At 46.8% G+C, this 26381-nt stretch overlaps 2 protein-coding genes across 4 annotated transcripts in view; one reads left to right on the top strand and one right to left on the bottom strand.

Moving 5' to 3' along the window:
* The window catches only part of BBS4 (Bardet-Biedl syndrome 4), a 44483-nt gene extending 33782 nt beyond the window's left edge, over window positions 1–10701 (top strand). For both annotated transcript variants that reach the window (XM_063345709.1, XM_063345710.1), the window contains 6 exons: window positions 87–239; window positions 365–536; window positions 1651–1720; window positions 5247–5388; window positions 5765–5975; window positions 7654–10701. In XM_063345709.1, the coding sequence (XP_063201779.1) occupies window positions 87–239; window positions 365–536; window positions 1651–1720; window positions 5247–5388; window positions 5765–5975; window positions 7654–7805 (900 nt within the window). In that variant the 3' untranslated portion in view covers window positions 7806–10701. The remainder of the gene's footprint in view (window positions 1–86; window positions 240–364; window positions 537–1650; window positions 1721–5246; window positions 5389–5764; window positions 5976–7653) is intronic.
* Window positions 10702–11039: 338 nt separating this feature from the next.
* Window positions 11040–25948, bottom strand: ADPGK (ADP dependent glucokinase). Of its 2 annotated transcripts, none has more exons than XM_063345711.1 (7): window positions 25656–25948; window positions 22720–22945; window positions 21411–21473; window positions 20643–20763; window positions 19564–19760; window positions 18655–18753; window positions 11040–17635 (listed from the first exon to the last, which is right to left on the bottom strand). In XM_063345711.1, exons 1-7 carry the CDS (start codon window positions 25868–25870, stop codon window positions 17084–17086), a joined length of 1473 nt encoding a protein of 490 aa, XP_063201781.1. In that variant the 5' UTR covers window positions 25871–25948; the 3' UTR covers window positions 11040–17083. The 2 variants fall into 2 exon arrangements, with proteins under 2 accessions (XP_063201781.1, XP_063201782.1); XM_063345712.1 differs by having other exon boundaries at window positions 11040–17632.
* Between the last annotated feature and the right edge of the window lie 433 nt (window positions 25949–26381).

Here is a 26381-nt window from a genome sequence, read left to right as displayed (position 1 = left end):
TTCAGTTTATTAATTTTGTCCTGTTGTCTTCTTGCTATGTTTGGGGAAATGCAGTTCCTCAGCTGGTCCCTCATCTTCTCTCACAGGCTACCTTGGCGGCTGGCAGCATGATGCAGGCTCATGGAGATTTTGATGTTGCCCTCTCCAAATACAGGGTGGTAGCCAGCACTGTGCCTGAAAGCCCCCCGCTGTGGAACAACATCGGGATGTGCTTCTTCGGGAAGAAGAAGTATGTAGCAGTAAGTATCTGGTTTCCTTTTCATCTGTAGCTAACTTCATGCAGGAACAAGATTCCTCTTGTGTCAGAGACAGGAGGTCTGTCCTGGGTGGGCTGCATTACAGCACGCTTATTCCTTTTTTGAAGGCTATCAGCTGTCTGAAGCGGGCAAACTACTTGGCTCCCTTTGATTGGAAGATCTTGTACAATTTGGGGTTAGTCCACCTCACGATGCAGCAGTACGCCTCTGCTTTCCACTTCCTCAGTGCTGCCATCAACTTCCAGCCCAAGATGGGAGAGCTGTACATGCTCCTGGCAGGTATGCAATGCTCTGATATCCAGCCCCAGGGGATAGCCAGCTGAGGGGATGCAACATTATAGAGGCAGAAAGTTTGGGCTGAAATAAGTTTGTGGCCAGCAGATCCAGAGAAGTGGTTCTCCCCCTCTACTCTGCTCTGGTGAGACCCCACCTGGAGTACTGTGTCCAGCTCTGGAGCCCTCGGCACAAGAAGGACATGGACCTGTTGGAGCGGGGCCAGAGGAGGCCACGAAGATGATCCGAGGACGGGCTGAGAGAGTTGAGGTTGTTCAGCCTGGAGAAGAGAAGGCTCCGGGGAGACCTTAGAGCCCCTTCCAGTACCTGAAGGGGGCCTACAGGAAAGCTGGGGAGGGGCTGTTTGCAAGGGCACGTAGCGATAGGACGAGGGGCAATGGTTATAAACTAGAGCAGGGCAGGTTTAGATTAGACATTAGGAAGAAGCTCTTTCCAATGAGGGTGGTGAGACACTGGCCCAGGTTGCCCAGAGAGGTGGTGGAGGCCCCATCCCTGGAGACGTTCAAGGCCAGGCTGGATGAGGCTCTGAGCAACCTGATGTAGTTGAAGCTGTCCCTGGTGACTGCTGGGGGGTTGGACTAGATGGCCTTTAGAGGTCCCTTCCAACCCAACGCATTCTGTGATTCTATGATTCTAAGTAAACAAATATTGGATAAAGACTATACTAAGAAGCTGTTCCCCAGTAGATCACTGACAAGTATAACATCTGAATAGCCTGTTCTGTCTCTGTGGTGAAGAGGAAGGTTTAACTAAAATCAACAGTTGGACTAGATGATCTCAAAGGTCCCTTCTAACCTAGGGAACTCTATGATTCTGTTGCAGTCAGATTCAAATTAAACATTAGAAAAGGTTTTGTACATGTAAGAGTTTGGGTTTGGGTTGCCTAAGGAGTGGCTGTGGATTTCCAGCACCGGACACTTTTGGGATCAAGCAAGACAAATATTTGTCAGGATTGACATTAGTAGGGTTAATCCTGGCAGCAGGCTGGACAACCATGTGAGCACCGACTTATTTTATGATGTAACGACACTCAGAATTGTCCTAAAAATGAAGTCCCTTGTGAAACATCAGCTTGCGTGTGTACATTTTGCTTTGGCAGTTGCTCTGACAAACCTAGAAGACATTGAGAATGCAAAACGTTCCTATGAGCAAGCCGTGGCGCTGGACAAGTAAGTCTCCATCATGGCTGGCAGTGTGATGGCGTTGCTTTGCCCCCCTCCCTCCCTGGTTTCCTTTGCATGCTTTGTCTGCTTTGACCCTAAATGGTTTGCAAGAGTGAAACATTTTTATTTCTGCAGCCGTGCAAGTCATTGTTTGAAAACCACCCCCTTTTTTTTTTTTTTTTTAAATTCAGGTCAGCTCTGACAAATGAAAGGGAAATTTTGTTTCAGACCAACCCGAAGCAGGTTTTTATTTTGCTGTTTAGTCAGTGAGTCAGTGGTGATGATTTTGGATCCCAGTGAAGATTTCTACACAGGGAAGCAGATTCAGTAGAAGAAAACCAGTCATCCCAGAGTGTTTGTAACCCAAAGTTTGAGCACTCTGCAGGGCAGTGAGAGGCAGTGAGGGATAAAATCTGTGCTGATTTGGGCAGAGGGAAGATTTTAGCTGGGAGAATGCGGGCAAGAAGTTAGTGTAGAGCATATAAAAGGACAGCAGTGTAGCCCTTTTCCCTCCATTTTGTTAACAATGTCAGCGTTTGCAATCTAGCTCTTAAAATCTAAGCACTTGGTTTCAGAACTGTTAAAACGAACCTTTCAGTTCGTTTCAGTCAGCAAAACAAATTGGTCTCAAATTTATGAATAGCTTTGGCTCCCTGGGTCTGCTTTTCTTTCCCTTTCTTTTTTTTTTGCTTTTCAGCTTTTAACTGGTAGGTGATTAGGCAGTGATTCTTCTCCCGGATTTACTGGGAATCTTTGCAGCAGCCAGCACAGTACTGCTGAGCCCCGCGCTCTGTGCGCTGGCGACAGACCTCTGCCAGCAACACTCTCTCCAGCCACAGTGGCTACCACAAGGTGGCACGAGAAGATGCTGGTCCTCTCTAACCTAGGCTTAATTTTTGGAATCCTGGAAGTTCCTAAACCCATAATAAAGGGCAGCAGACATCAAAAAATAGTGGTTGACACCATAGTGCAGTTGTCTCTGCGAAGAGGTGCTGGAATGCTCTCAGGTGTTTACTGGGAGTTCTGTGGCTTGCACACAGGCAGCGAGTTAGCCCTGCACAGCCAGCACACGTCTGGCACTGAACCTCTTCATAGAATTACAAAACAGGTTTAAATATGACTTTTCCATCTGTTTCAAACATCAGTGGGTCTGTGTAACCTCCTCAGAGGAACCGAACTTGTGCAAACTATGGTCAAAGTTTTTATAAATGTCTTGCTGCGCCAGAGCGTTTTGCAATGATGCCTTGGTCGTTCGTTCCAACAGCTCTACGTCCCGTCGGCTCCTTTGCCTGGCTTTTCCTGACCAGCTTCCCACGCCTGGCAAGGCAGGCCAGGACCTTCAAGATTTCTCCGACTGCTTAGTCATGAATTTGCGTGCTTTGATCCAAGAGAAGGAATAGAAATTTAGCTCTACAACTTCGCCTGAATATTTGGCACCGCTCTGATGCTCCAGCTATATAGTCTTCCTGGGAAAAATAAACCCTCATCAAAGCAGAAATGGATGCCAACTGCCAGGGACTGCAGGGAGGAACATCCAGACTTGTTCAGCTGACGTGCCGTATATTTTAGTTGGTTATTGTGTGGCTGGATCCGTGTCCCCACGGGCTTTCGTTGCTGGCATATTATGAGCTGTTTGGCTGGGATGAAGATGGCTGGGTTTGTTTCCATTGCCGTAAATACTTTTATAGCAGTGCTGTGACATTTGGCCCAGGTGCCCTGCTGGGGTCTGGAATGGAAAGCATCTTGGAAAAAGTCTTTAAAAAAAGTGTTTCTTCTTAGTACTGGTCCTAACCCATAGCTCTCCTTTCTTTCTGCGGTTATTTAGCTATTGATTTTTCTGACTGTCATATTGCTTCTCAGCTCTTGAAGGCGAATTAGCTTGATAAGGTTCAATTAGTTTTAAACCTGGCTGTTCCCAGATCTGTCTGATCTCGGTTTTCAGTGTTGTATTGTGTGGGCTTGGTTTTTTGTATTTTCTTTTTTGGCTTCCCGCACACATCCCCCCCCACCTCCCGAAGAGATGGGGTTTTGATGTTTATTTTTTCATGCAATTGTTCCTTTGCTTTGGGAAAGACAGTGAGGAGGGTATTTTTTTGTGGCAGGATCAGTGTTGCAGTTCCTCAGTTAAAGGAAAACCAATGGTTATAAATGCTTTCAGATTTCTTCTAATAGTCTTTCTTGCAGCACTGTCATATAACTTACCCAGGATGGATAGTCATGGCCCGCGGATGACACTCCCTATCTATTGAGCAGTGTCAGCAGCAGCCTTCCCTTCTGCGCTGTTCCCAAAGGATGCTGCTCTCTCTGTCTCAGCCCCGGGCACGGTGCTGGAGCCCTTGGCTGGCTCCAGTTGTCCCTGCCAGACTCCAGGAGAGGGCACCAGTCCCTTGCTCTCATTTATGGAGGGAGCTGTACAAAGCCTCTCGTGCTGACCTGTGCACAGTGACACATGTGTGCAGCTCCGGTCAGACAGGGCTCTTCCATGCATCCCTCGACAGCACGTCCCCTGCTCCGGCCAAGTGCCACCTCTACTCGGCCAGGTCTCATCCCGCAGCCTGCATGAGCTGAGTGCATGCAGGAGCTCCCGCGCTGGGGCCGGTGGCCCTCGTGCATTTCGTTTCTTTGTCAGGTAATAACCTTACTTTCAAGAAAATAAGGGTGAAATTCAGACTGTGAAGGAATGGTCAGAGCAGTATGTTGAGCGTGGCTTGTCGGGCAATTAAGGAAGGATGAGGTCCGAGAGCTTCGGGAGTCAGCTTACTCTGTCCCTCCGGTTTAGTTTGCTCACGCTGCTGGCTATGCCAGATGAAAAGTGGCTGTTCAGGCTTAATGTATCCTAGTGAAGAAAATGGATACTGTGGAAAATGAGAATATATGGAGCAATTCTGCCTTTTTGAAATCTTCATATGCTGTTCTGCATCGGGAAGGGAGGCAGGACTGCAGGTGACAGTGTTACCTGCGGTGCTGGGCTTCTCTTCGAGCCTGTCGTTAATGGCTGTCACCTGCTGTTCCTCTGTAACAGTCCATGGAATTATGTACGCTTGTACTGGGTGAATGAGAGACGAGGTGAGGAAAATGAAATGCAAACAGCGTGTGCTGTAGCACGTTGGGTTGTAAAATACAATCAATAAGTGTGAGTCTGTTCCACTGCCCTGTCCCACGACAAGCTGCTTTCCTGCAAACTGGGCCTGAGATCCGTCAGAGCAGAGACCAGCTGTCACAGGATGATGAAAGCCCCTGTCACTGCTCTTCCTGCCCCAGCAGCCGGGGGCTGGGAGACCGGGCACTTAGTAAAGATAGTCCTGAGATGGTCCCCAAGGGCAAAGAATCGGCTGTCGCAGGGGGTAAGGCAATTGGCAGAGTTGTTCATGTTCTCATTGATACTGAGATACTTTGCTGAGCTCAGGTCCTGGCTCTCAACAAGCGCACGGGACTCTATCGTGGTCCAAAAGGCCACTGGCTGTGCAGCCCTTCATCTGATTTTGGGTCTGTTCCCACAGCGAACACGATGCATCTTCTGCGTTTTCTGCAGGTGCAACCCCCTTGTCAACCTGAACTATGCCGTCCTGCTGTACAACCAGGGCGACAAGAAGGGAGCCCTCTGCCAGTACCAGGAGATGGAGAAGAAGGTCAATGCAGCGAAGGAGAGCAGCGCTCCTGACTTTGACCCTGAGGTATGTGCCTAACAGTTGTCAGTGGGAACTAAGTAGCCATGCTCCGACTGGCAACAAACAAGGAGGAAATTTGACTTTGGAGTCCAATTATTAGGAAGAAATTCTGCTTATGAGCTTTTCCGAGCAGAGCAGTCGCCTGCTGAGAGCTGCTTGCTTCATTTCTGCTCTTTGAAGCCCAGTTCTTCAATCAATACACAGCAAGACAAGATTCCCTCTTAATTAAGGGAATGAATTAGCAGAGATGTTTCCCTCGAGCACCGAGGCAGTAGCTAGCTCTGCACAGCGCTCATTTTTATTTTTTTGCGATGTTGTTGACTTTATTGTTGTCTGAAGTGTTCCTGTTTACAAGGATCTCCTCTTTTTGTTGCTCGAGAAGATGGTGGAGGTTGCCCAGAAGATGGGAGCTGCCCTGCAGGTCGGGGAGAGCCTGGTCTGGACTAAGCCTTCCAAAGAGTCCAAATCCAAGCAGCGAGCTGCTCCGTCGGGGAAATCCTCCAGCGCTCAGCAGCCTTTGGGCTCTAACCAGGCCCTGGGTCAAGCCATGTCCTCAGCTGCGGGGTACGGGAAAACCATGCAGCTTCCCCCAGGTACTTCTCTTCTCCTTCTCCGTAAAATAGGGCTGTGGGAGGGGAGATGGGGAGAGATCTCTGACTACAGTTACGGCACGTGTTTCAGAAGGTATCGACTTCCTTACCCAGTAGTGATGTCAATATTTGGAAATAGCTTTCCCAGTTTTCTACGCTAAGGAAGGGTGGAAGGAGGACGCTCTCTGTGGTGCGTTATACTGTTATCCAGCTTTTGCAGGGGTGTGGAAAGTCAGTAAAGGTTCCATTTCTATCTGAGCCATGATTGGCGAGACTCCATTAGCCTGGGATTGAGCTCCTGCTCCGGGAAGGACCCAGAAGTTGCTCATAGAATGGTTTGGGTTAGAAAGAACCTTAAAGATCATCTTGTTCCAACCCCCCTGCCCTGGGCAGGGACGCCACCCACCACACCACGTTGCTCCAAGCCCCGTCCAACCTGGCCTCAAACACCTCCAGGGATGGGGCAGCCACAGCTTCTCTGGGCAACCTGGGCCAGGGGCTCACCACCCTCGCAGACAAGAATTTCTTCCTCAGATCTCAGCTAAATCTCCCCTCTTCCAGTTTAAAACCGTTCCCCCTTGTCCTATGGCTCCCCTCTCTGATCCAGAGTCCCTCCCCAGCTTTCCTGTAGGCCCTTTAGGTACTCATGCAGAGGGAGATGGGCTGCTGGAGAGAAGGAAAAAGATGGACAATTTTCTGAAGTGCTTTATCATTTCTGTTACAAAAATAACTGCGACGGGGCTGCTTCGCATCTGTCCAGCCAGGTCCCTCCCTCGCAGATGTTGCTGAATCACCTTTTAGCGCTGGCCACCAGGCTGAGGGTGGCTCAGGACATGGCATCAGCCTTGGAAGGCTTTGGCCAGTATTTGCATGTGCTGTGTCTTGCTGGAGCTGGGGAGGAGCCTCTGCTGAGCCGCCTGTCACAGCCTGACCTCCTCTCACCCCTTGGCTTCCGAGGAGGAATGCGGTGGAGATGCTGCTCAGGGTGGTGATTTTCTGTCACTCAGTCTTGTTTCCTGTGGACTGAACCAAGCAAGAGGTGGTGCAACCCAGGCCTCTTTCTTTGGCACCCTAAGGACCTGTTCCATTTCTCATGCGTGGAATAAACTTTCCATGCACGGAAGACTTAGTCAGGAAGGCTGAAAAATAAAACATACAGGAGTTTGGAAGGACTGAAGACCTGAAGGGCTTTATCCTCCCTGTCAGAGAAGGGAGCTAGTTTGTAACACCAGTTGTCAGCCTCAAACTAAGCGTAGAAGCAACTTCAGCATGGAAGTATCCTGTTTTGATTTTCCTCTGTAAATCGCTTCTTTAACTGCCTGGAAACTCTCCCCAAGTTTGCTAAAACTGTGGGTTTGGCTCCAGTTTGAGTATGAACCAGCTTCAGTGGAACTATTTTCCCTTCCACAGCATGAGTGAATTGGTGAGTTTGTACTGACTTCTCACAGCGACCCAGCTGCTGACATCCCCTACTTGAGCTTCCCTTCAGCACAACTTTGGATACTGCAAGGCCTCTGGCTGCATAACTCGGGAGTTGAGTGCTATTGATAAGCTGACAGAAGAAATCTGGGAGTAATTAATAGCCGGGATTGTTCTGCACCTCCATGCTGCCTGGGAGGGCAAAAGGACTAGACTAAAGACATGTGGTCAAACCATAACTGTAACTGTGTTCTCTTCCCAGGTGCTGGAGCATCAGCTCCACTGGCAAAGCCGCCCTCGCTGCCTCTGGAGCCAGAACCGGGCTCCGAAATGAGCCCTGAGGAGACCTCAGCACCAACAGGGGCCGAGGAACAGAGGAAAGAAAAGCGCAAGAGCCGTCAGGCAGCAGACTAGGACGGACTCTGGTCGGGACAGGCAGGTGCAGATCATCTCCAGCGCTGCCTGCTGACTTGTGGGGAAAGGGACCTGCCCTCTCCCCTGACCCGCAGTGGCTTCACCCCACTGTCAGTTAGTCTCAATGCAGGTGTTTTCTGTTAATGATTTTAGCATGTGGTCTCTGCCTTGTCCCAAGGAATCATTGCAGCGATCAGAAGAGGTTTTGCGTAGCTACTGTTAGTGTGGTCACAGCTTACTACAGGAGAGCTGAGGATGGAGGTCCATCTCTCCCCAGGGTTGGTAGTCTTCAGTGGTTGGGTGTGAGTCCTCCAGAAGGATGCTGGGGCATCCAGTGTGTTCAGAAGAGTAGTAGTGAGTGAGCATCCTGGATGCCAAAGAGGGTCAAACCTTCCAGTGGCAGAACGTGGAAGTGGCTGAGGAAGCCACCAAGGTCAGTGGTAACAGCCTGGGAGAGGGGGGAAGGTAGGCACCTCCCCAGGGCAAGCGCAGAGCTTGTGGCCCGGGACTAGCACAGCCTGGAGCCATGGGCTTGTCACTCCCCATTTCACAAGGGCGAGGCTTTGTAAAATGCTTTCTGAAGGCTGAAGGAGGGCAGCCGAGCCAGCTGGGAGCTGCTGCTCCCGGGGAGCTGCGTAGCGAAGGTGAGCTGGTTGGTCTGGAGGCGATGGCTCCGTGAACACACAGCCCTGGTGGAGGACGGGGCAGGGGGGCAAAAGCAGCCCTGCAGCACTGGCCACTGAGTTGGCTTCTTTAGGGCTGTTTGTTTACCTTCTGAACCCAGGATCACTTTGTATTTCTTGAGTCCAGCCTGTTTTTAAGTGGAAGCTTCTACATAGTAGCTGAGAAGGCTGCGAAGCTGGCCCGCAGCAAGGCAGGTGCTCAGAGGCTGCCCATTCTGGATGCAGGCTGAGCTGCAGCAGCAAAAAAGTCTGCCAACGTCCTCATCGTTTGCTGAGAAACAGGGTAAATGAGCCTCAGTGACGCTCCGTGCTCACGAGATCGGAGTTCCTCCTTGAGAATTTGTATTGCCCAGCATGGTGGGGGGAAAAAGTCGTTTGCAGGGAAAAAAAGAACAAGCCTTTTCAGAAAAGATGATATGGTCAGCTTCAGTGCTAAATTTAAATTGTTTTAGGATGACAGCAGTCACGCTCTGAATAATTTAGTTGTGCCCTCCTTACAGCTGCATTTTGGGAGAAATCAGTTCTGCTAGCTGCAAGGCGGCAAAGCAGCCCGTCAGTGAGCAGAGCAAGGGATTTAATGCCCAGGTGATACTAGAGAAGCTTTGAAAACACTTCCATCCTTGAACAGCACAATCTCAGCCTTCCTTTTCCCTGCTACTGCCAGTTTGTTGCCTCTGGGATATATCCCGAGCTTGATACAGGCGCTCAAAACAACTGCTGTTGGGAACGAAAGGTGGGACCCTCATACTTGACATAAAGAACCAGTAACTGAGTTAAATATAGCTTTTTCTCATCCTCCCCTCTGTGTACCGAGAAGGACACAAAGCCAAGACTGCCGGGGAACTTGCCGTCTGAATGTTCCAAGCAGAATGTGTAGCACTTCCCCCACACAGCTGAAGCTTCAGGCTCAGTGTATTTGTCTTTTAGGCTCCCCAGCTTTTTAAAATTTATTTCCTGCTTTTAGTTCTGCACTGTTGCATTGTCTTGCTCCATAATTAACAAGTCCAGCAGAGCAAGGTTAGTCGTGGAAATTTCTCTGGAGCAAGGACAGAAGAGCAGCACGAGGGAGGCTCGGGATACGTTAACGTCCTTCAGTTGTGCTCTGTGGTTCGCTGCTGTTATCCACAGTGACATTAATGCATCTTCAGAGCGTAACCAGGACCTGAAGTGCCACCCTGCTCCCTGGAGAACTCTAAAGGAGTAGGAACCCTTCGCTTTCTCCTCTGGTCTGATTGCCAAAACTGCCTGCTTATCTCAAACGGGGCTTTTTTCCCCGCTGTCCGCCGCTGCCGGGTTTTCTGTGGGTAGAGCTTCAGGGCAGCACTCCTGTAGGGTCTCCCTTGAGCGAGGAGCTGAAGAAAACAGAGGATCGTTTGTGGAGCGCTGGCAAATTTCAACAAAGCAGACAAGAAGCAGTATAAATCAGGTACAGTGCAGCCATTTTATTCACATTTAACTTCGTACACTGCAGGTTAGTGCAGCGTGACAGAGTGCCTGTGAAGAAGAGGTCACAAGCACAGAGCAAGGGAAGGCAGGGTGGGGGAACTCTTCACCCCCAAAACTTTAGTTCAAGACAGTCTTTTCCGATAGCAATTGAGTGCTGTAAATCTTTTAGTCTTATCACAAAGGCGGTCAAGCCATGGAGGTGCCACTAGAAGGCCCAGTGAGCAGAGGAGGGTGGCTGCAGGTAGATGAGCACCAGCGTTGGTGCTGCGGGACACTTCGCCCCATCTGCTCGTGACCCTTTGCTCTGATTTTACGAGCTGCTTTCCCCTGCCTTCCGCTCAGGGTGAAAAAGAAAAGTGAACTTAGACTGTGGCACTATCTTTGGCTCTGTCCAGTCGATGGGAACAGTCCTCGTCCCACCACCCTCCTCAGCTTACAGCCCACCAGAGACAAGGAACAACCAAAGATCTCTCTCCTCTCACCCAGTCCCACCAGTGCAACCTGTGAACCCTGGCTCTTGGATGCTTTTCTAGGGGACATGTTACACGTTGGTACATAGGGTGTACTACACTGGGAGGTTCTGTAAAGGTATTTAAAATAAATACACATTCGGGTGAAAAGCTTATGCTGCTGATGAACCAGTTCTCCTTCTGTGAAGAGAAGCAGTAGCACCTTGTTACTTCCTGGATTTGAACAGAGCAGAAGGGAGCTTCGTGTCTAAGAAGCATTTTTGAACATGTAATTACAGTTGGATAATAAATAGAACTGCAATTCCTTGTCTTGTCCCCTCTCTGTACTGTAATGATGGCATTTGTGTACAGAAAATTCAGAGTATCTTTATGGAGCGCTTTTTTGGTGCTATGTAACGATGCGAATGAGGCCGGACTGGTCTTTCACTTGAAATTAAGCAAGGGATTTTTCAGCAGGACCATACTAAAGTCATTTAGGGACTTTGGAAATCACACCTTATGTTCCAAAACCTGTTCCTGGCATCAGCCATAATTCTGATCTTCTCTTTTTCCCCCCATAATTGAAATTTTAAGATGGAAAAGAATAACGAGCTTCATTTCTAGGGAAGTAGAAACCATCTGCTTTAGGACTTTTTTTTTTTCCCCTTTTTAGAAAAATTTATATCATTAACCAGGTTAAATGACGCAGCTTGACTTCCTCACAGGAAAGAAACTAGAAAATGGCAATACCTGAGCAGCGAGACCTTGTTTCAGCCAAGAGTGATGATCTGTCCATCCCGCACTGTGTATTCAGCCCAGACGACGCTGGTTTTGAGGTCCCTGAGACAACTGGATGCTGATTTGTGATGGGGCAGTATCAGCGTGTCCTGGCCTTGCTCCTAAATGCCGTCTTGCCCAAACACTACTGAGGGGACCTTGGGTCCTACTTAACATCCTGTTCTTGCCCAAGGTGTTAAAAATTTAGACTTCCCCGTGGGAAGCGGGTTTCAGTTGGCAAAGCCTCTTCTCCAGGGACAGAGGAGCCTCAGCGCTGAATGAAGAAAACCGAATTTTACTAAAATAGTCAGCGCCACACATAAGCACACTACAAAAAAGCACGTATTAACAAGTCGTTCATCTGCCAAGACTCTTCTGTGTAATAGAAAACACAGTTCTGCTAGAAGGAAAGCTTCACCACCCTCTCAAACCAAACTGCACTAAAATCAGTGGTTTTTAATGAAAGCCGCAGGTGAGATTTGAAGCCCGTTTTACCCCGGCTGCACTGAGGAGCAGCTTTCCTGAGAAGTTCGCAGGGGAGGGCATCAGGGTATTGTTTTGTTTCCCCATGTGCATTTTGATGAGATCGCTCCCCCTCAGCTGCCGGCATTTGTGTTCTTCAGCTGCTACGGGCTCTTCAGCAAAGGCCCACACCGGGCTCAGTTTGCAAAGCGCCAGCGAGCTGTTGGGAACAGCGCCTTTTTGAGCCTCTGGCACAGAAGGCGCAACGGCTGCACGTGCTATTTCCAACCTGCGTCTGTCTCCTTCGCTGAGAGAACATCCTCCCACTACCGTGTGGATCGATAACTCCCTGAGAACTCTGCCTGGTCGGTGCTTAGGATCCACCTGAGATATTACACATGAAACCGCTCCATCTGTTACGGAAGAGAACTTCATCTGACAGCTCTGAACAGACGGAACAATTGTTCTGGCTCCAAGATAAAGTTTTACTGAAGAGTTTAATCAGGTTCGGTATTGGTGGAGCAGAAAGCAGGCAGGAGTGAGGGCCGAGAGCTGGCCAAGGGATACACTACGCAGAACAGTTTGTTGCAAATAGGTTTCCTCTGCCCCTATCAGTGACACTTTGTTGCGGTGTCTGTTCTAGCTGGTTTTAACCAATGAGTCTATAGATGTAATTCTTTTTAAACATTAAATTACCACTTTGGTGTGATCACAGGTTCAAAACTTAACTGTGTGCTTTTACCAAAACATTAAATGCACTAGAGCAGAGGACAGTTAATACGTCTTGAAACAAACATTCACGTTCAAATACTGATTTAATGCAGTACATAAGAACAATCCAACTAAAGCTATAAAAATATAAATTCAGTATTTTCCTCCATTTTTATACCATTCTTCCAGAGGTACTCAAAAACTTGCCGAGTTTCCTTACCCCAGAAATAGCAGTGCCGCACCCCGTGTGACAGAAGTGCTTGACAGCGCTGCTCCACAACAGATCGCTCCAAGCACGTGCATCATCAGCCTGTGCCAAACATCGACGCGGAGCCCCTTTGGCTGCTCGCTGGCTGACAACGGCATCAGCTTCCCCCCGAGCTGCGGGCTCCAACAGAGAGCCCCCCGGCACACAGGCGTAAACAACTTTTTGGGTAACTGGAAGGAGTTAAGTTACCTTGTACCATTCTCACAAAAACTGACCCAGTATTCAGGTTAGCTTTTTTCTCAGGACATGACTGGGAAGGGTCGCCCTGTGGCACGGAATTCCTGATAATTCAGTATGTGATTACAGAATAAGACAAAAAGCCAACTACAAGTAGCATTTCACCGTTTAAAAATCTACTTTTTGTTTCTGTTATCGCCGCTGGGAGGCGTACTACAGAGGTGGCTACAAAAAGCAAGCCCTACCTTAGGCTAACTCGTCTTAAAATAGGCAGAAAATAACTGATGGCAAATAAATAAATACACAGCGCTGGCCGTTTTCTGTTAGGTTTTGGAAATGGATCTAGCGCTCTGCTGCCATCCAAGCGCTGGTAGCCGAAATGTGGATTCGGGCTCTAAAGCAACAGCTACCAAGGGTCAAAGCAGCCGCTGAGGTCTTTGCTAGAGGCAATGCGTAAAGGCTAAGAAGGAAAATTTCAGCACCATTTCTGTAAAAAGGAACTCATGAGAAAAGAGCAAACTTAAGCAGATCTCACGTACCACAACAGGAGATAACCAAGAAACACAGAAGTAAAGAAAATCAAGTAATTCCTTAGCAATGCTGCGAAACACCCCTGGAGAGAAAAAATAATAAAGAGCCTTTAAACTGGAAAGAGTTGAATTTGGGATAGCCTCTGCCATGGCCAGGCAGCTCTCACACATCACCACGGGCACAGCAGAGCAGGAACGGGTCCTTTCCAAGTGCCAGCCTCCCGGGAGTCACCCATCTTCATAACCCACCGCTTGGCCTTAAGCAAGCGACACACGCAGAGGAAAGGAATAAAGCATTGCTCATTTTTGATTAAGGGTAAGGAAAAAAAAAAACCACCCAAACCAAGGTGGCTGCACTGGTGCACAGAAGTGAAAACGTCAGTGTGCACGGGTTTTATCTGCTAGAGAGCTGCTAGCTTACTGTCACAACGATGAGCTCATCATCTGTTGCATCTCCAGCAAACTATGTGTGAATAAACATTTCCAGTGGAAACCCTTCTGTTGGGGAGCATGAGGCTAGCTGAGGTCTGAGTCATCCATCGCTCTGGATTTCGAGGTATGAGTAACACACGAGAACAAACAGAATTCGTAGAGACAGAGAGGATCAGGGGAAAACAGGGATTATTTCAAACTTGGGTTCGAAGCTTTGGTACTTCTGCAACTTTTTTGTTTCTTCATGGTGAAAAGAGATCTGGATTTTTAGAATCCATTAGATAAATTTGTTTAAACCTGACAAGGACTTTTCTATTTTACAAAAAACCCAACCCAACCAAACAACAAAGCACACAATCACTACACATTTCACTAGTGTCTTTTCCCCTACAGAGACCAAAAGCCCCCCACTAGCGATTTCCATTTCTGTTGTTCAGCAAGGTCTGTTACAGACAAAGCCGCCTTGCTTTGTTGCCGCTGTGCAGAGGTGTGAGACAGCCCACACGTGCAGGAAAAGGATTTCAAGAGACTCTGCAGCCCTCACTGTAATTAAGTTTGGGAGGCAGAGGGAAGTTAAGCGCATCATGTTCACAGCATGTGAAACATGAAGCGAAGGCAGGCTGCTGGGTCCTGCCATTCGGTTGGGTTTTATTATCATATAGATGGTTTCAAAACTTAATCAGGGATACCAACGGCACGCCTGATTAGCAGGTCACACTTGTTAAGAATTATCCTTGGTAAGTGAATTTGGTGACCAGGCGAGCTCTATATGCCTGCTTAAAGCAGATATACAGACAGAGCAGCAGTCTCGCCATCACGAGTTGCTGTCATTTGAGAAGCGACTCGCAGCGCCAGGCATTCGCAGCGCAGTGACAACAGGCCAAAGAAGAAATATTACCTGGTGAGAAAGAACAGGAGCAGCAGGAAGGAGGAGTTAATAATTAGAGTTCAGCTTTTAGGCCCAGATGAATTGTAAGCAAGAAACCTCCTTTTCATACTTGTTTACAGCAGTTATTTATTCAAAGTAGGTGTTTTTTTGTTTTGTTTTGTTTTTTTTTTAAAAAAAAGAGGTAGTTTAGGCCTGTAACACTCCCGTTAAATCCAAGCATAACTTACCCTTGGACAAGGTCTGTTAGCACAGTTCTGTGATTTTTAAATGGCCATAAGGCAATGCCAGTCCAATCAGCCTCACCTCCCTGCAAATGCTTTTGGAAGGGAGAAGTGAAATACAGCAGCAGGACCGATGCTGGTGACAGCTTGTGTGTATTTAGTTTTGTTTTGTTTCCAACTCCAGAATCCCCACAGCTTGGCCCGGTGTCAGGAAAGTAGGACCCAGCGTAAGCAAAGGATTAGCTCTCCAGCTGGCAGGATGCGTAGCCTTTGGTGGTCCTAGGGGTAGTGTGCCAGAAGGCTACGATCAAAGGTTGCAAAATAACCCCGCTAACAGCCTCAGACCTTTTAAACGGATGAAAGGAGAATTTATTTATTTATTTTTTCTGAAGGAAGACTAAACCAGAACTCCCAAGTCCCACGCCACAATTTATCAATAATAATAATAAAAAAAGTCTGGATAGAAATATTTCCAGTCTGAAGGAGATCCCGCACCAAGATAACGCTGAGACTCAACAGAAGATCAGGATGGGATAAACTGCAGGAAAATCTAGCATTGACTCTATTTCTCCTCAGGTACAACACAGAAGACTTTGCTCAGAGGGAAATCAGAAGTTAAATATACATTGACAGACAGCATTGTGTGCTAAGTCAGTACAAGTTACAACAGCTGTCAGTTTTTATCCTTACAGAGCATTCACGATGGCATTTTCCAACAGGAGAATATCCCTGACAGTAATACGACAACGTTACTGAAACAGATCACTCCGGCCTAAGGGATACAGACTCTCCTCCGCTCCATTCAGATGCAAAGACTGACCTAAAGCGCCCTCCTACAAGTTCTGCTACAGCCCAGGCTTGCATGGACATGCTGATTGCATTTAATACAGTTATACTGAAAAAATGATGGCTATGCAAATACATTTGACGTTCCTGGAAGTGGACAGAGACAAGAGCCATGCTGGAAAAAGGCAAAAAAAATGCCGGTGCTGTGCAATCCATAGTCTGCTACTATGAAGAGGAAAAAATAAAAGCAAAGTATTTAACAAGAACACATAGTTCCACTTTTTTAATTTCAAAGGCTGTCCAGAACAAATAAACTATCAATGACCTAGCCAAAAAAAACCCCCACAACCCAACCCCAAAAATCAAACCCTAGAAAAGCCCTCCTCACTTCAATCTTACCTGGAAAACGCTGTTGCAGCTTTTGAGCCTCCGGAAGAACCTTCCTTAATATATTAACCCTTCTGAATGAAAAGCAGGGAAACAAGAAAATTGCACAACCATTCTCAAACAAAAAAATTAAGTCTCCTGCACTCAACAGCTTTTCTGTAAAATAACAGTGCTTCTACTAGAAGCTCCCACTGTTAGCAAAGAACAGCAGCTGTGAGCCCCCCCGGATGGAGCTCTTGGTGTTTAGCATACAGCAAACACAGGTAACGTTTTGTTGTTTACCTGGCAAGAAGATAAAGCTGTCTCCCCAAATAGAAACCCTGATTATCTTCACTTCTAGTTGCCCAAAAATTAAGCATGGGCTAAGTTGAATACTTAGCCACAGAGACAACAGATACACAAAATAATCTACACAGCCTCGAGTCAGGTTTTCTCTGTGCATTTAAGGAGCAGGTACAACGTGCATCACATTTTGGGACTCTGGCTCCCTCCAATGCTGGGGGCACGGAGGCTGGGAGGTAATTTCATCAGTAAAAGATTTCATCGTCACACCAAGCAAGCGGGAGGTTTGCTCTTGCCCACGTAGCAATGTGCTGTGAGGAGATAATGCAAGAGCCTTTTATTTTTAATTTATCAGAGGCAAGAGAGGGCCGAGTGTTGGTGTGCTCTCCCTGGGATCCATGTGGAGGAAATCCTCCTGGCTGCCGTACTTCCCAGCACTAACAGACAAGACCCATTCAGAGTTACAAACAGCAAACCTATGCCAAACAGGGATTTTGACGTTCATTTCCCTCCCCGCAAGCTTAAGACAAAGCAAAAACCAATTTTCACATTAAATACTAAAACGTCTGCACCTAAACATGAAGCGTTCAAGTCACTGCCAAGTGACTGGAATGTGTCTGACAGTTTATACCTGGAATTATTCTTTGGCTCTTTTTCAGTTATATCCAGAAAACATCCCACACCCCGATTCTGTTCCTATACCATCCCTGGCTGAAATCCTAACGAGAACACCACGGTTCCTCAGACACCGTACAGTATTGGAGACAGAGGAGGTCTTCTACTGAGGATGTACTTCAGAGTATAGCAGTCCTTCGGCTGAAATAGCATCCCCAAGTCCCACGGTCCGGACAGGATCTTTACACACCAAAACAGGAGTGAAATGGAATGAGATGTCTTCTCTGTGCCAATGCACCACTGGCTCATCTGGATTTAAAGATATTTTGGAAAGTGCCTCGATCTGGGAGGTCACAAACTCCAAAGGAGCTTTAAGAAAGACTTTGCTGCTATCGATGGTTTCAGTCGCGCAGGCCTGAGTCCCTGCTGCTCTAGCTCCGGCAGCCACCGCAGCCACCTGGTTGCCCCAGTAGCCATCCACTGTGACAAGAATATGATAGGCCAGGGTGTGGAAGTGGATGCGCGTGAGGTCAGAGGCCCGCTCCGCGGTCTTCCCGTGCTCCTTCAGGATCCAGAAGAGGATGTCACTGACTACGCCCACGTCGGGAACTCCGCTCCAGGAAGTGAGGGAGGCGTGGGGACCTGAGGCAGACTGCGTGAGGAACAGCAGCTCCTGTTCATTCAGCCCAATGGAGTTCACCAGGGGAAAGACCTGCTAACAGAAACACAGGGGCAACAGTTGGTCCTTCAGAGAGAGAATCAGACTTTAGCCTTCCTCATTCAGGGTATTGTTTTTACAATACCGTGTTACTGGCTCTATCACCAGTGTGCTCAGGAGAAGGGAGCACCCAGTTTGCTGGAGAGACACAGGCAGAAGTCACTGCACAAGCTTCCCCAATTCAACAAGTTTGCAAGAATTACTTAGCCAAGACGACACATTTCACACCAAGAGTGCATGCTCATTTTGTGCAAATAATTTTCTAGACACACACTTTGACGTTAAGGAGTAACAAAACCTCAAATCCACATGAAACATTTGTAACACTGAGATCAGAGCTGTGTCAAGCTAAACAAGGAACCATCAGAATCTGCAGAAAAGAAATTCTGCAAAGAAATAAAAGAGGTTTTTTTAAAATTATAAATTCAGCTCAAATTCAAATCCTGTTTTTTCTAGAAATCTGCAAGCCTGCTAAATCTAAACCAGCCAAAATACTTGTATCTGTGGAGTTGTGAGTATTCTCCTTGGTTGCCTAACCCCTGTGACTGCAAAAAATCCTTGTATCAGAGAACAGAGCCCAGCTGTGCTGCACGGTGTTTTTACTGAATACAGTTGCTGAATAAACTCAGATCTGCAAAAAATCCTTACTCCTTGCTGAAAACGGTCTGATGATCAACCGAGAGCATTGCAAGATACCTCCTAAATGAAACTTCCCAGAGAGACCTATCTAAATTGAATACTCTCTCTGAGCTAAAGAAAACAAATCTGTCCTCTGCTAAGCCACGAGTCATTACAGTTCTCCTTTGCTGCACGCAGGAGACTCTGGTAAACTCAGCAGAGAAGAGAGAAGCGTTCAGAATGCAATAGCAGACATTAAACCCATGTTCTCAATTTTATCTCCAAATCAATAGCCCTTATTTTAAGTTTCCATTTCTATATTCATCTACCAGGCCGTGAGTTGTGATACTGAACAGAGGGAAACTGATAAAAAGAGCACGTCCTTTCATTTTCGTTACCTGATGCACAATGTTGCTCATAAAATCTTGATCAGTCATACTGGCCAGCTCCAGGTGTATGGGAATGTCCGTAGGGATATCAGAGATCGAGGCCACAGCCTACAGGAAAAGAAAGAAAAACACCCTAAAACGTATATTCATTAAGAAACAGGAGGAACAAAGGGATTTTAACTGAGAGATACACATTGTTTAATATTCTCATTTATGGATTTAAACACTATTGCAAATGAGGTATCTCAGAAGTGCCAGAATGTACTGCTAAGGGGAAGAAACAAAACCAACTAGTTTTCAGAATCCCAGAGCAGGAAAACTATCTAACCCTAATCTGTACCCAACTCGGCACTTTTTTAATGGATTAATTCAGAAAACTCGCAAACCTGAAGTAGCTGTAGAACAGAGAAAAAGAAAAAAGAAAAAAAAACCCACGCTAGTGTATTGCATCAGGAAAGGCACTCAGCTGCAAGGCAGGCAATGATCTGTAAATAAAAAGAAAACGTGGTGCAGCTCTTTTGGACTCAGAAGAGAAGGCTGCCTCTTGGACCATCTAACAGAGATGCTCCTTAAGGAATGGAAGTCTTGATTATAACCCAAATCATCTTAGCATCTGGGACAGAAGTATAATTTAGTCACAAGATAAGCTCCAGCAACTGTGGCACCGTACTCCAGCCAGACAACCAGACCATACCTTTTTTCCCCTAGACAACCCACTGAATCCAAGAAACATTAGTGTTACAGGGTTAGACTTTTGCCATTCCTACAGTTCTCATTCTTCTCTTAGCATGCAATACTGAAAAGATTTGTGGGAGATCTGAAGACACAGCCTAATTACAAGTTCAAGCCTGGGAAACCAAAAGTTTGCCATGAAGCATCTGTTGGAATAGAAGTTAAGGTGGTGTTCAAGTATCTTACCTCCATAAGTCGTCTCTGCCGCATTTCCTTGCTCTGGCCTTCCATCATGTGAAGCCCTGAAAGTACCACAAGATCTGGATGAAATTCATCCAAGCTGGACACAAACACTTCCAGCATATTTAAGGCGCCATTTGATAGGTCATGGGAGAAGATGAAGCGGTTGGCATTGGGTGCTCTCACTTGTCCCCACTCTTCGCCTAGGGTGAAACGAATAAAAGTAAGTTAACTCAGAAGCAAATCCAACCACATATCTGGAGATTGTTTGGGATATCCTCCTGGAATCTGAAGGCATGGTTTCACAATGTCTGTGTCCAATTAACAGCTACTGCCAGCCATAAAAGTAGTCTTGCTCTTTTTCTCATTCATTCTCTTCATTCACTCCCTCTGCCTTATTTATATGCTTGTCAGTTATAGTAATCTTGTTTCAGCCAGAAGTCCACCAGAGTGCACACTTTGGGTGCTCCACATTAGCTCCACATATAAACTGCTAAAAAAGTTTAATTAGGTGGTTCTTGCTTCCCTCCTTGCCAGATACTCCCTCTTCTGTCACACCAATGTAACTCCTTCTGAACATTTTGAGACAGGACCAGTGAAATGATTCAGGCTGAGGACAGCCAAGAAAATACATCCAGACTTGTTTTAGCCATTGCATTAGAGTTACCCTGAATTTCATCTGCATGTGGTTAAATGGTACCTTTCTGTTTTCAGAGAATGTCACTGGACTATTTTTGTGTTCATACGGCTTTAGAATTATACCCAGCAGGTCCACTTGGTTTCTATAGGGTACAGCATACAAACCTACAGAACCAAAGGGATGGCATGACAGCAGCATGAGTCAGTATTTACAGTGACCGTATTACAAAGGAAAGAAGTTTCAAAAGACTTTTAGATGTCTGTTCACCTACCACAGCTCCCTGAAGCGCATGGAATTACCAGATTAGTCCAGTGACAGCTGTCAGTACTGATAATTTACACAGTCCTTTTGGAATTAACCGATTCAAAAAAACCCAACTTTAAGACCAGGACCATCTTACTGACATTCAGGGTTCCCATCTAATATCCAGCCTTTGGCCAGTTACCTGCTTGATACTCCAAGATAAGATGGAATTCATCTCTTTCCTGCATGGATTCGGGTGGCACAACCACATTGTCATCAAGTAGCTCGTGGAGTTTAGGACCTACCGGGCCACAAAGGAGGATCTAGAAAACAAGAAAAAGCAATTAGGGTTTCCCCGGCATGTCCCTTGCTGATATTTCAGTGCATTTAAGCAGCTATCTTATTTTGTATAAAGCCATTCTATATACGCATGTGTCCCAAATCTGTTCATCTCTTCCCAGCAGTAGCTGATGTGTAAGATAACCTCGTACAGGAAACCTTTCAGGGTTTGGGTAGGCGCTGTACAGAAACCTTGACTTAAGCTGCCACAGGATTAAGACCCAACTCTTACAACCTTACTAAAGGATGAATGATCTTACACCAATCTGTTTCAAACAATGTGGCCATCACACAGCCACCTGAAAAGAGGAACCAACTTTTCCTAAAATAACATGACAGCAAAAATTAAGAGGATCAGGATGACACAGGCATCCATATTTATTAGAGACAAGATTAAGATAGAAGCCAGTAACTCTAAGGGAGCAATAAACTGGAAGCCATTACCTAGATAATAGATCTTTTAAAAATTAAATTAAAAAAGTAATAATCAGCTATGCTTTTCAATTTGTAAGGCCAACCGTATGTTCCACCATAACCTAAGAAATAACTGCAGGATCCCAAAAATCGATAGGGAAGTAGCCTGAGCTTCATTGAAGACAAGCAAACAGCATGAAACTTTTGGAACGCCTACCTTCAGGTCTGGATTTGTTGCAAGCTTCTGACCAATGAGAGCAGCGTTTCCTCCTACGTAAAGCTGTAAAACAAATGGAGGCAGGTATGGGCATTCCCTTGTTTTGATAGCTTTATACATGCTTTGCCCTCAGTATAGGGTAGGGATTTTAGCTTTTGAGAAAAGGGTCTAGCATTACAGAGGAAATAAAGCTTATTGGGGCTGAAGGCAAAACAATTTTACAATTCTCTATGAGATCAACAAGTTAAATGTTCTCTGACTTTTTCTTAATCTAAGCATTTGCCATCAGGTAACTCACAACCCCGTACAAATCAATTAATTCATAGCATAAAAAGCCCCTATCTCTGTGCAACTTTTCTGTGGCAGTTGGTAACTCGTGGGTTTTTAGCAAGGCTGACAAGCAGTCGTTTAAAAACTGCAACAATACTTCCTCCACTTCGAAATCAAGGTTAAACCTGCTACCTGTGCCCACATGAAGTGAGCGGAACTGTGAAAGTTTCTTCAGGTAAGAAAGGTCAAACTTTCAAAGTAAGACAACTCCGATGTGAGCTTTGAAACCAAAGAATATAGATTGTCCTGAGGATCCCAGGCACTCAGAGGTGACAGAAAACAGGCTATAGAAGGACAGAGCTAATAATCAGATGATTCCAGAAAGCCAACATAGGAAATATGGTGAGAAACAAGTCAACACAGAGTCTTGAATAGAAAACATTTAAAGTTCTTCCTCATTTTCAAAAGCAGCTGCCGATCCGCATATAAGGCAGCATTAAGCAGTTTGCAAGAATTAGCTAACTGCTAAGCAAGGTATCAAGTTAGATTCAGAAGACCCAGTATAAATTAAAGCAACAAAACTTTGCTTTTGGAAAGGGAGTCTTCAGAAAAATTATTTCTTTTCATCACCACTCCTTCTAGAGAGAATTTAAATCCTGCATTAAATAGCTGAAGCTGATCAGAGTGTTTACAACTCCTAATGCTTGGATCTGTTTCCTCACTTCCTGCCTCATTACAAGATGTTGGAGCCTTTTACAGCATCAGCCCCATCTGGCTCCCAGATAACAGTATTCTTACAGAGGCATCTTGCACTGACATTTCAGTCTTGGGAAAACAATCAAGGCATGGACGATTCAAAACCCTATTTGCAGCAGCTACAGAGCTTTGTGGAAAGTCATTAACACACTCAAGGTGTGGCATAGGTTTCTTCTTCTTCCTAAATGATTTGCAGTCTCATTAGACAGAGAACTAAAGTTACCCATGATGCAAAAAATAAGAAACATGCTTCTCAAAGCTTATCTTCAGGTGGAAGACCTACCTGTGCACCAGGGAACTCGGAGGCTGTCCGTGCAATGTGATGGAAAGACTCGGCGTTGCTGAAGAAGCGCTCGGCAGCTGCCCCTTTTTCCATGAAGTGAGCGAATGCTTCTTTCAGGTCCTGCCTGGAGTTCAAGACTGCATGATTTTTCCCGTCCCCAGGTTCAAGACCAAGTGCCTCTAACAACTTCACACCGGACAGAACCACATCTACGCAGGCATTGACGCTGGAAGAGAGAAGGAAAATGCTTACTGGGAAAAACACATGTACCTTAGGGTGCTTGTGAGACAATACGTTGAGATCACTTCCCAGCCAGTGATGTTTGCTGTTCGCAGCCCTCATGCTAAGGGGCAAAACAACCAACCAAATGAAAAAAAAAAAAACACAAAGGCATATGAATTTCCTGAAATTCTCTCCTAAAGCATTCTCCTTTTGACAGGCTTTTATTGTGCTCCAGCACTGCAGAGGAGAGAGGGATTTCTAACATTCTGCTGAATTGAAACAAGAAAGAGTAAGCTGTGTGGTCCAAAGATCGATACACATATTGCAGTGCATTTTGCACTTCAGTGCTGCCTTAGGCTTGCTCAAAAAGGAATAGGCACCGCAAGAATAACATTTTAAATTCTTAATCCTTAAAATAAGATTTTTCTTTAAAAATACATATTTCTGGTTTAAAAAGCACATGCAATTCAGAACCGTTAAAAACGAAACTGAAAGTAATTAAGTGTATTAGATTAGCCTCTCGAGTTTCAACTACTGCAAACAATAATCAAAACTGCACACACAAACACCCCGCACATAGGCTGATTCTGTTTATAAGAAATCAAGAGAGCAATTTGTCAGTTGAAATATTTGGAAACTGCAATTTCAAAAGGACCATCCCAGATTTCCAGAGACAGCATGCTACCTTCTCTCAAATAGTAGAAACAGGAAAAAAATCCTGCAATAGTTAGGAAGTGATAAGAACCATTTCAGCAGATCTAGGCTTTATGTGAAGTCTAACCTGCAGCTAAATCTTCCAGTCCTCATTTCTTATCAATTACATCAACTTAAACACAGTCTAATTCAGACTAGAGAAGAGGGAAAATTTCTGGTCTGGAACCAGGCCCCCAGGAAAAAAGTTTATGAACACTTGCCCTTGCTTCTACTCCTTGGTTTCAGAGAGACACTGATATATACCAAATATTTACTGAGATGATCCCAGCAATTACTACAGCGTCTTCTGGAACTGCTGTCAAGTGCAATTTCCATTCCTCTGCCTCATGCTTCCCTGACAGGGATCCAAACTATAAAACTTCTGCAGGATCTCCATCTTACTCTATGTCTATCCACATAGGTATCACGCTGCTTACATGTCAGCATGAAAGGCGCAGCCAGTTAGTGTTGTTCCTCCTTGTCAGTGACCTCTCACACACAATTTGGGACACAACACATGAAGGCTGCATCAAACAAAATAAAGGACATTAAAGTCCCCCGAGGCTTTTCAGTACACGAGGTAACCAGCTCACAAATCCTCTGTATTGTGCATCACCTCATGCACTAAGGAGAGAAAAATCCCCTTGCGCAGCAGAGGAAAGAAAACCAAAGAAACAATAAGCTCAAGCAGCATTTTAGCCCCAAACTCACTGCGGCAAAAGGTCAGCAATTTTATATTTTAATGAATCATTAAAGATGCAAGGGGACATAAACCAAGTCACAGTTCTTTCAAGTGAGACACCTCTGATCATCTTCCAACTGTCTTTCTTCTACCTCCCTGCCATCCCTCTGCTAACACACTTCATGCTTTTAATAAACTCCCTTAACAGCATGGATATGCTACTAATGAACTCTGTTTGCTGTTGAACTTTGAGTTTGGTGTGTGTATATATTATTTTTATATATATATATATATTCAGTCACTTTAAACCTAAGAAGAAAGCAAGGAACAAACCAAAGATACCTGGCTCTTCCAGTGAAGGTGTGGCAAAAGACAAGGCTAAATGAGGCACTAGAAAACCTATTCTATATATATTAATGGGATAAAGTGTGCATCAACCGTAATGCAAGAGTAAGACAGACTCCAACTAACAAGTCTATCAGCTGCACAGCCACTGAGGTGGAGTAACCTCTTCCAGCACTTGAATGCAGAATCTTCTGGTCAAAGTCAAGTTATCCTGTCATGTCCTTACATTTAAAAGAAAGTGAGTCAAGCGCTATATATAACAGCAAGATTAATGGGCAGACTTAGACCCAGCATTTCAGGTCAATGTGATATTCCTGAACTTTCCCCTAGCCCCCTTTCCGTTTTAAAAAGAGAAAGGGTGTTGGATTTCCCTGTGCATGCACAGGTGTCTTCAACGTCTCTTGCTTTCTCCTCTCCCTTCCCTCCCTCATCTCTCTCCTTTACATCTCTGCCTTGACTCAGCCCGTTCTCCCCTGTCATGAAGGCTTCGCACACTTCCCCACTTCATAAACTCATCTCTTGTACCTATTCATTGCCAGACCATGCTCCCAAGTTGCCACCTGCCTGGAGATGGGCCAGCAGCTCCATGTCCCTCAGACTCCATGTATAAGTTTGTTTTACAAGCAAGCAAGCAAGCAGGGGATAAGGTCTCCCGAGATGGGCTTGCCAACCAAGTCTGAAACACGCCACACTCAAATCACCAATATGTGACTTTTCCGGACCATTAATCCCCTCAGCCAAGGTCCACTTCTGCCTAAGCAACGCAGCGAGCCCACACTCGCTGTCATCTCTCTGGTGGAATTACCCTTGTCTGGAAAACTACATGCCTGGAAAATTAACAGACAGGTTTAACGAACAGGCGGGAGCCCCAGCATGAGGCATCACAGCAGTTCAGGGTCGGCCTCACCCGGCAGGTGAGGCCCAGGCATACACATACACACACACATTCTCATATACATATATGGACAGCCCATCCCCCGCCGCCGGCACCTACCCGACGGCGACGCGCGCCCAGCGGCGGGCCGGGCGGACGATGGCCGCCTGCCAGGCCGCCACCACCCGTTCCTCCAGGGAGCGGGCACGGCGCAGCCCACCCAGCAGCGAGGCGGAGAGGTGCCGCAGCGGCGAGTGGGGCAGCTCGGGGCCCAGCAGGCAGAGGTAGCCCAGCGCCAGGGCCACCAGGCCCACACACACCGACCTCTGCCACATCGCGGGGCGGCCGCTCCTCCCCCGCCACGCCTGAGGAGGGACGCCGGCGGCGCGGGCCTCCTTACGCCGCCTCCGTAGCGCCCCGCCCCCGCCGGCCGCCAGCTGTCGTAAAGCCGCTTCGGGAATCGAGGCGGGTCCTACGCGAACGGCGCGGACGCCTCTCCCCCAGCGCAACCTACGTACCTCCGGGAGGTACGGCGATACCGCCTGCGTAATTGGGCTACGGGAATAAGGCGGCTGGCGGAGGCGGTACGAGCGCGGCGGCGCTTCGTGAGGGGAAATGGCGGGGGGTAGCGGTTCCCTCAGGGCCGCCGCCTGGCCTCAGGGCTGCCTGGGGGCAGTCCAGCCCGCATGGGGACAGGAGAGCTGGGCCCTGGGGCAGTGGGGGGACAGTGCCGGGGCCGGGACCCTGGAGCGAGTGCTGCCCTGGTGCTGCTGCGGGCTGGCCCTGGCCCTGGCCCTCACCGTGTGACCAATACCAAGCTGAAGCCTATCCGTCGCCTTTGTTCCT

This window comes from Chroicocephalus ridibundus, chromosome 9 (genome assembly GCF_963924245.1).
Source record: "Chroicocephalus ridibundus chromosome 9, bChrRid1.1, whole genome shotgun sequence".
NCBI lineage: Eukaryota > Metazoa > Chordata > Aves > Charadriiformes > Laridae > Chroicocephalus > Chroicocephalus ridibundus.
The sequence above is the reverse complement of the archived record's forward strand: the minus strand, read 5'-3'. Positions and strand labels throughout refer to the sequence as shown.